The sequence below is a fragment of the Cotesia glomerata genome, linkage group LG2 (genome assembly GCF_020080835.1).
Source record: "Cotesia glomerata isolate CgM1 linkage group LG2, MPM_Cglom_v2.3, whole genome shotgun sequence".
Lineage (NCBI taxonomy): Eukaryota > Metazoa > Arthropoda > Insecta > Hymenoptera > Braconidae > Cotesia > Cotesia glomerata.
The window spans coordinates 6,595,856-6,605,387 of NC_058159.1; the positions used below are offsets into that span (position 1 = coordinate 6,595,856).

Below are 9,532 nucleotides of genomic sequence, written 5' to 3' on the forward strand. Positions count from 1 at the left end.
AAAAAATAAGACGTGTTTGTTTATTATAGATATTTTTGAGTAAATAATTTTACAGCGATAATTTCACGTCAGAAAAATATAAATATAAATAGCCTATTTTAGGAATGATAAATATTATATATTCTTCTTTTTTAAGTTAATTAGCAATATATAAAATCTAATCTATGTTTAATTAAAGTTTTAATTATTTCGAGATCTATATCTCGGTACAATTCCAGTAGTCGCTGATATTATTTCATTGCAAAAACTTTCAAAATTATGAACTGTTGTGCCTCCTAGTATTATTTTTACACTCGGATTTTGTTTATTTAAATTATGTACTGCCAAACTTTCTTCATAAGTCGCGCCACCAATTATAAATACAATTACATCTTGAATCCTGTAACAGAAGTATAAATTTAAATTCAAAGTTTATAATTAATTTTATAAAAACAATTTACCTTTTAGTCATGGTCATTTGTCCTAAATAAGGAAAAGTTTGAGTATTTAATTTTCCTTTTATGAGATCTTCTAGAGTTTCACTGAGCAGCGGATTGTGTTGAGTGTATATATTCTCAACACCGCTCAGACCCTTGAATAATTTTTTAGTTATCTTCGCAACAGCTTCGCGGTCAAATAAATTACTCTGCCTTTGATTTATTCCACTGTACTCTAAAATACTGTAGACAAGCTAAAAAAAATAATTAAATTTATTTACTGTTAAAAGCGTGTTCAAAATACTCAAACGTCTATTTTATGCAAAGATGTTGATTTTGTTGTTTATAAATATTGAAATAAATTTTAATTAATAAAATAATTACTTTTGTGTATTTTTCAGGAACTTCTCGTTTTTTTAACATTTCAACTAATGTTCCTATTTCATTATTTGTGTGCTTTTCATAGTGCAATGCATACAGCATCACTAATCTCGTCGCATCAATATCACGTACTTTTGGATTGTTTAATAATTTCTTTATTTTTTGTAGCTGTAATTAAAATTTAGTTAATTTTTTTTTATAGATTAATCTAAAATAAATCTAATTATTTATTTAATATAAAATTAATTTTCAGTACACACTTGATTGGAATGTTCATTTTGACAGCACAATTCTTGTTCAGTCTCCGAAACTTCTAATAAATTATGATTACCAACTAAATTAGAGAGCTCACCAACAACTGTTACATGCTTAGAAACAGTACCAGACATTTTTTTAAATAATGGATAAGCTTCAACAAAATTTTTCATGTCTGCAATACTTTCAACTTTTTGATGTTTCTTAGCTTTTCTTTGAAACTCTTCCATTAATTCTTTTATCGTTTGTCCAATTTCACCAAAATTTAAATACATAGCCTGTAAAAAAAATAAATTATTATTATTATTATTATTATTATAAGATTTTTAATAAAAATTAATTTAGCAGATCTTTAATAATTTTTTTAAGAAAAAATGAGAAAAAAATATTGACGTAGAAATTTGAAAAAATTATAAATGCAATTTAAAAAAAAATTTTTTCAGAACAAATTTTTTTGTTAGATAAAATAAAAAAATTTCTACGTGATTGTTAACTTTGTCATATATTTTTTTAATATAATCGAGTAAAAATTACCTCAGCATAAAATTCATCATGTTCAGCACTAAGCACAACTTCTTGTAACTCTTTAGAAATTCCTTGTATATGGGACAAGTCAACACGATTGTTATTAATACCTAAAATTTCATGAACCATAGCTTGATAAGTCCATTGATTCAACAATGGAGTAACTGGATCATCTCGTCTATCGAGTATCAATAAAAGCGGATCTGACTCCTGTCTAAATTTAAATGAATTAGATTCTTTTATCAGTACTTCACGTATTTTTTCAGACAGTCTTTTGGCCATTTCTGAACTACTTTGGTAACGAATGTAAGGACATTTTTTTAGAGAAAGTAAAACTGATATAATTCCTTCGCAAGAGCGATGTAAATTCACTGGATTCCATGTAAGGCCTGTCAATTATTTTAAAATAATTTAAAGCAATATATATAATAATTTCATAATTTTAGTGACAAATTATTGCAAAAAAAATTGACATAGAAATTTAAAAAAATTATTTGAAAAAAAATTCAATTTTTTGAAGATAATTCTAATCTTAGTATTTATTTTATATAAATTTTAAAAATGAAAATGAAAATAGCAGATATTTGATAATTTTAAGAATTTTAGTGACAAATAAATTATTGCAAAAAAAATTAGAAAAAAAATTGATATGTAGAAATTTGAAAAAATTGAAAATGCAATTTTTTTAACAAATTGATTTGTTAAAAAAAAATAAAAAAATTGTCAATTTACTGCTAACTTTAATGTGATTTTCATACCTTCAGCACATGAATTTATTCCAATTGAAAATAAATGTGGATTAATCGCTAAGTAATCAGCATAATACTCTTGCACTTCCCTGACAACTTCTTGCTCGTCACTTTCAGCTAATAATTTAATATCAGCTTTTGGAATGATATTACTGAAATCTACAGATTAAATAATGACGATTACCATAAATTCATTTAAAACAGTGTTTAAAAAAAGAAAAGCTACTTACAAATATAATAAATTCCATACTTTGGATTTCTTAATTCATTGCAAAGTAAAGCAACATTTTCTTTGGTTGGTCTGATGAAAACAATACATTTTAAATGTCTAAGCTCTTCACCACGTACTTGTGCATCTATTTTATCAAACAAATACACTTCTTTCATTAAAATTTCCGAATGACTGTACACCAAACTGACAATACTTATCTATAATAAAAATGAAAATTTATTTATGATTATAAATTATAAATTATAAATTCTAATTAGTACCAAAATCTTCTTACTGATTATTTATCAATTCTCATTATTAAAAATATTGAAGTCAGCTGACATCTGTCAATTTTTTTTTATTTTTCTGACAAATCAATGATAGAAAAAAAAAGAAAATTTATTTAGCAGATATTTGGTAATTTTTATAATTTTTTTAATAAATAAATTATGGCAAAAAAAATTTTTTTGTTGAACAAATTTATTTATTAAATAAAATTAAAAAATGATCAAGTGATTGTTAATTTTAATGTCATATTTTTTTGTTCCAATTTAATAAATAAAAAAAAATTAAAAGATCAAAAATGTCGGCTAACTTTAGTATTATTTATAATTAATAAAAAAATTGTTACTTTAACCAATAATATAAAAATAAAATTACCGTTTGTTTATCCATTAAAAGAACTTTCATACCCGGTCCACTTTCTTCAGTCATTCGAGTAATGTAATGTTTAATAGCTGTCACAACATTCATTTTTTTTTTTAATTGTTCACTAATAATTAAATATTTAAAACTTAATATATTGTTCAACTACTTTGTTATTATTGAAAGGTCTTAGGGCTATTCGCAACTGCTGGTTTCATTTCGTATGTTTGTGTACATTAAGTATACACAGATATATACATATATATTTTGACACACTTATAACTATACATGTGTGTGATAATTTACAGGAAGTGTCAAAGTCACGTGATATTTAAAATATTATTTAACAACAATAAAAAAAAATATTTTAGTTTAACTTTCTGAATTATTTATTTTTAATTAAATATACAAAAAAATTATAATTATTTATGACTACATAATAATTATTTAAATATATAAAAAATAAACGTCATTATTTTTTATTTAATTCAGCTATTCATTCACACAACATTCACTCAAAATATTTAAATGATTAATAAATTTCAAACTTCTCTATATAATTATTTATAAGAGATTAAAATTGTAAACGCTTTGCTAGAGTTCCTCCATCGATATTTTCGAGTAATTTGCGCTTGAGACTTGGTCGGTTTTCTTTAAGTCTTCTGACACTTATAGGCAGTGGTAATTTGTCCCCAGAAGTTGGTGAAGGTTTATTGCTGAAAAAGGGCATTTGCAGTGCCTGGCTGCAGGTACATCTCTCGCTTGGGTTGATACGTAATAAACTGGAAATTAAATCTAGAAGATCTGCACTAACTGCTGTGAAAATGTCTGAGAAAGGTATTCCGATAAAAGGTTTGAATTGGATGAAATCTGTTAGTTCAGTCATTCCTGGCCAAGTTTCTTCTGTAGGCGTTCCTAGGGTCTGTAATAATAAATATTTTTAAATAAAATTGCATGTCAGAATCAATAATAATTATGACACTGAAGTTGACAGGCATTAAAAATTTTTTTAGAATTTTATGGCAATTAAATTATTGTAAAAAAAAATTTTATTAAAAAATTCCACGTGTGAAAATTAATAAAAATTACAAGTGAAAATTTTTAGAAACATTTTTTTATTATAATTGATTTGTTATAAAAATTTTGAAAATTGACAGCTGACAGCTAACTTCAGTATCAATAATAATTAAGGGAGAATACCACTGTGACGGACGAAAAAAACCTGATTTTCGGAGATTTTTTTGACAGAGAAAATAAAGGAATTTGGGGATCGAATTTTTTTTATTTTATTAAGGGTGCATTAAAGATTATTACCCTAAATTGCAATTAAAAAATATTTAGTTATTACAAAGTTATTAACAATTTTAATTTTCAAAAAAAATGGTGACTGAAAATTTTCTCATTATTTTTATTGTTTTTTTTTGTTTTAACCCAGCTAAAAAAATCTTTGAAATCAAAATTTTTAAAATTCCGTACGTGCAACGATAACTACATCTTTACTGATTAAAAAACAATTTGGGTTTTTATTTTCAGTTGATTCGTTTTTGAGTTATCGATGCGAACATGGAGGGGAAATTTTTTACTAGTGCTCTATATAAAATAAAATAAAAAAAATCCGATCCCCAAATTCACAGTGGTTCCCTTTTAATTATGATAAAATTAGCAGATATCTGACAATTCTTTGAATTTTTACAATTAAGCAATTATAAAAAATTCACACTTAAAATTTTTATAGGTGAAATTTTTTTTATTATAATTTAATTGTTTTATTAATCTAAAAATTTTTTAGATGTCTGATGACATTAGAGTTAAGTCACTTGATAATTTTTTAATTTTATTTAATAAATATAAATTTTAAAAAAATAAAAAAAAAGGAATTATAATTTTTTTTAATTTCTAGATGTCAATTTTTTTTTATTAAAAAAATTATTAAATATCTGGTAAATTAATTTTCATAGATGTCTGTTAAATTCAGAGTCAATAATAATTAATAAAAATTACCTGAAATATTCTAGTTAATTGATCTAAATCAGACTCTCCAGGTAAAAATGGATTACGCAACAATAATTCAGCTAAAATACAACCAACTGCCCACATATCAACTCCAGTTCCATACAATCTTGCCCCATAGAGCAGCTCAGGAGCTCGGTACCACCTGGTTACAACTTGGTGAGTGTTTATTCTATTCGGAGATCCGAAGAATTTAGCCAGACCAAAATCACCTATCTTTAAAACTCCCTTTTGATTTACTAATAAATTATTGGGCTTCAAATCACGGTGGAGAATCCAGTTGCAGTGTAAGTAATCTAGTCCTTGTAAAGTTTGGATCATATAAGACTTTATGTGAGATATTGTAAATACAATACTTGAATCTTTTATTATTATTTCTAAATCGGTGTCCATGAAGTCGAACACCAACGACACGTTCGACTTGTAACCAAACACATCTGTAAAATTATGATAATTACTCGTTAAATTTTTGGTTAATTAATAAAAGGTCAAGTCAATTAATACCTAGTAAGCCGATAATATTATCATGCTTTAAATCTTGAAGTAATTTTATTTCTCTTAATGCTGTTCGGTTTATACCATCGCGAGCTTCAGCTCTGCTTGCTACTTTTATCTGAAAAATTAATAATGCTTGTAAGAAAATTTATGAAAATTGAAATTAGCCGACATCTAAAAATTTTTATAATTTTTTTTATTGAAAAAATTATTACAAAAAAAATTAAAAGAAAAAATTTCACATGTTGAAGATTTGAAAAATTATACGTGCAATTTTTTTTAAGTATTTTTTTACTCGTAATTTAATTGATTAAATAAATTAAAAATTTTTGAACGTCGGCTAATTTTAGTATTATAGAAAATTTTACGAATATAACATCTGATAATTTTTATAATTTTTTTTTAATAAATAAATCATAGCAAGAAAATTTATTTAAAAAAATTCATCTTGAGAAGCTTTAAAAAATTATAAATGCAATTTTTCAAAATAATTTTCTAGATCTATTTTATTAAAAAAAAAAAAATGATATTAAAATTAGCACACATTACCAATTTTTGATTTTTTCAATCAATAAAAATCATAAGTAAAAGTTTTTTAAAAAAAATTAAACTTAAAATTTTTCAAATTTTCTACGTGTCGAATTTTGTCTTTTAATTTTTTTTAATAAAAAAATTCTCAATACTTTTAGATGTCGGCTAATTTAATTTTTATAAAAAAAGAATAAAAAATCTTTCAAGTATACTAATTTCGGTGTCATGTAAGAAAATTTTTTAAGAAACATGTGACTTATTTTTATCAATTAAGCAAACCTTTTTTACTGCAACTATTTGATCCGTTTCAGTATCTTTTGCTTTGTATACTGTAGCAAACTGTAACAATACAATAAATTAAATGTTAATAATAATAAAATAAATATTAAACATTAGGTTAATTGTTTAAATTTATTTATAAAGAAAAATATTTATAAATTAATAATGATTATGATACTAACCTGTCCTTCTCCCAAAAAATCAATTTTTTCATATCTTCTCAATTTTTCTGCCATTATAATTATTAATTAAATAATACGAGAGTAAATAATAAAAAAACAAATAAAAATGAAACGATTTTAACCTAACCTAAGGAAAATCTACCTTCTCTCTAATGTTTTTCTGTTTTTGTGAAAGCAAAGGCGCGCGCAACAAAAACAGAAAGTTTTAATTGGTCGAAATTCAACCAATAAATTTACATTATTTGACATGGATATTTATTGGTCTCCCTTGGCAACCAAAATGTAAAACATTTATCTGTCAAAATTTATGACATAAAGTTATAAACTATAAGTGGGTAAAATGAGTTCAATAATTAGCAATGACAATGATTCTCAGTTGATAATTTTCGATTCTTCCAAGAATGAAAGACGTTTAAATGATGAGTTTAAAGTATTGCAAAGAAAATTAAAACCAAAATGGAAATTTTTGGAGTAAGTTTTTTTTTTTTTTATTAGAAAATTTATGACATTAAAGTTAGCAGTCACTTGACCACTTTTTTGATTTTATTTAATAAACAATTTTGTTAAAAAAATTATTTAAAAAAAATTGAATTTTTAATTTTTTAATTTTTGAACTGTCAATTTTTTTTTTGCCGTAATTTATTTGACACCAAAATTCTTAAAATTATTAAATATCTGCTAAATTAATTTTTATAAAAAATTTTTAAAAAGTCATTTAATTAATCACTTTTTTTTTTCAGGAACAATGAAGTATTGTCTGAAGAATCTTTATCTAGTGGAGATTTATTAGTATTACCAGAACCAAGGAATAAGTTTACAGAATTAGAAATGGATTCTATAAGAGGGTTTATAAATAATGGGAAAAATGTTTTAGTGATGCTAGGTGAAGGTGGAGAGAATAAATTTAATACAAATATTAATTTTTTACTTGAAGAATTTGGAATAATGGTTAATAATGGTAAGTACAGTTCTATTTTTAATTCATAAACTTGCACATTGAATTTATATTAATTTTTTTCATTACAGATAGCGTCATAAGAATTAATTATAGTCGTAAATTACACCCGAAAGAATGTACAATATCTCAAGGTCTATCGAATAAATCGCGATTTGTCAAAAATCGTGATGAAGTTGTGTGAGCATTGATAAAAATTCTAGAAAAATGCTTCTAATTAATAATTATACATTAAAAAAATTATTTTTTCAGTAATATGAATTTTATTTATCCATACGGAGCAACATTGAACGTCGTCCAGCCTTCAGTCGTTGCATTGTCAAGTGGGACTATGGCAATACCTACCAACAGACCAATTTGCGCCTATTATTCTTCACCAACAAGTTCTGGAAAGTTAGTAGTACTCGGTTCATCGAGATTACTAACAGACTCTTACATAGAAAAGGAACATAATGATGCTTTGAGAGAAATGATTTTTGATTTTTTCAAATCTAAAGAACAGTTTTCTAAAGAATATCATTTTGATGATATTGATGTAAAGATAATGTCCTTTATTTATTTATGAATTGCAATTTATTAATTTAATAATTAATTATTTTATTACAGTACTCCGAGTATAATTTTGTACCAGATATAACACAATTAGCAGACGAACCAAAAGTTTGTACTCAAGACCTAGATACTATTGACATTCCTCGAGAATACACAAAATTATTTAAGCATCATTTTTATTCAATCAACTTGTCAATGATACCAGAGTGTATTAGTGCGTATCAACTTTTAGGAGTTAAACATGAACCATTAACGTTAATTAAACCACATTTTGAAACTCCGCTACCTCCAACTCAAGCTTCGGTAATTAAAATTTTTATAATAGTAAAGTTAGCCGACATTGTTAATTTTTGGAGTTATTTTTTAATTATTAAATTAGAATAAAATATTATTTTTAAAAAATTGCACTTATAGTTTTTAAAGTTTTTTAAAATTGAATTTTTTTTTATTTTTTTTTCAATAATTTTGTTAATAAAAAAATTCTAAAAAATTTTAGATGTCGGCTAACTTAATTTTCATAAAATTTTTCAAGATTTTAATTAAAAAAATTACTTCTAAAAATTGTCTTCAATAATTTTTTTTAATTTCCACTTTTGGAAATTTTTTTCATTATATCATTGCTATAAAATTCTAAAAAAAATTTTAATGTCTATTAACATAAGTGTCATAAGTTTGAGGGCTTAAAAAAATTAACAAATTATTCTTATAAAATTAAGGTTTTTCCACCAAGTTTCCAAGAACTTCAACCGCCAGCCCTAGAACTGTTCGACCTCGATGAAGAATTCAGTTCTGACCTGCTAAAACTATCACAGTTGACAAATAAATACATGTCAATGAAAGATCCTGCTAATGAATCAGAACTTGATTATTATATCAGAGAATTTGGAGAAATGATACGAATCAATATGTCATCCGATATTCCTACATCAAAGGAAATTTTGAATTTCGTTTTTCAAAAACTCAGCAGTTTTAAAGCAATGCCTAATTAATTTTATGAAAAATTGTATTTTTCAATTATTAACTATGTAAAAATAACTTTTTAATGGAAATTTGTATAAGTCAAGTTTTTAAATTATTATTTATAAATTTTTTAGAAAAATTGTAAAATAAAAAGTAGCAGACATATTTTTGTGTGTATATAGAAAAATTCAAATATTTAAAAAGAAATGACAATAAAGTTAGCCGACATTTAAAAATTTTAAGAATTTTTATTATTGAAAAAATTAAAAAAAAATTTCATTTCTAAAAAATTTGAAAAACTGTAAGTGCAATTTAAAAAAATATTTTTTAGTTCAAATTTAATAAATTAAACAAAATCAAAAAATCAAAAATGTCAGCTAACTGAA

The 9,532-nt window shown here is 24.0% G+C and overlaps 3 protein-coding genes across 3 annotated transcripts; 1 reads left to right on the plus strand and 2 right to left on the minus strand.

Moving 5' to 3' along the window:
* Window positions 1–79: 79 nt before the first annotated feature.
* On the minus strand, window positions 80–3,415 carry LOC123275525 (vacuolar protein sorting-associated protein 45). Its single transcript, XM_044743685.1, has 8 exons — window positions 3,198–3,415; window positions 2,557–2,755; window positions 2,336–2,485; window positions 1,587–1,966; window positions 1,058–1,330; window positions 801–965; window positions 441–670; window positions 80–379 (listed from the first exon to the last, which is right to left on the minus strand). The coding sequence occupies exons 1-8, from the start codon at window positions 3,288–3,290 to the stop codon at window positions 181–183; spliced, it is 1,689 nt and encodes a 562-aa protein (XP_044599620.1). The 5' UTR covers window positions 3,291–3,415; the 3' UTR covers window positions 80–180.
* Window positions 3,416–3,738: 323 nt separating this feature from the next.
* Window positions 3,739–6,846, minus strand: LOC123275529 (cyclin-dependent kinase 7). Its single transcript, XM_044743689.1, has 5 exons — window positions 6,680–6,846; window positions 6,498–6,557; window positions 5,697–5,805; window positions 5,184–5,629; window positions 3,739–4,104 (listed from the first exon to the last, which is right to left on the minus strand). Exons 1-5 carry the CDS (start codon window positions 6,731–6,733, stop codon window positions 3,757–3,759), a joined length of 1,017 nt encoding a protein of 338 aa, XP_044599624.1. The 5' UTR covers window positions 6,734–6,846; the 3' UTR covers window positions 3,739–3,756.
* A 49-nt stretch (window positions 6,847–6,895) lies between these two features.
* On the plus strand, window positions 6,896–9,237 carry LOC123275526 (intraflagellar transport protein 52 homolog). Its single transcript, XM_044743686.1, has 6 exons — window positions 6,896–7,150; window positions 7,420–7,637; window positions 7,706–7,814; window positions 7,887–8,169; window positions 8,241–8,489; window positions 8,903–9,237. Exons 1-6 carry the CDS (start codon window positions 7,020–7,022, stop codon window positions 9,173–9,175), a joined length of 1,263 nt encoding a protein of 420 aa, XP_044599621.1. The 5' UTR covers window positions 6,896–7,019; the 3' UTR covers window positions 9,176–9,237.
* The last annotated feature ends 295 nt before the right edge of the window (window positions 9,238–9,532 follow it).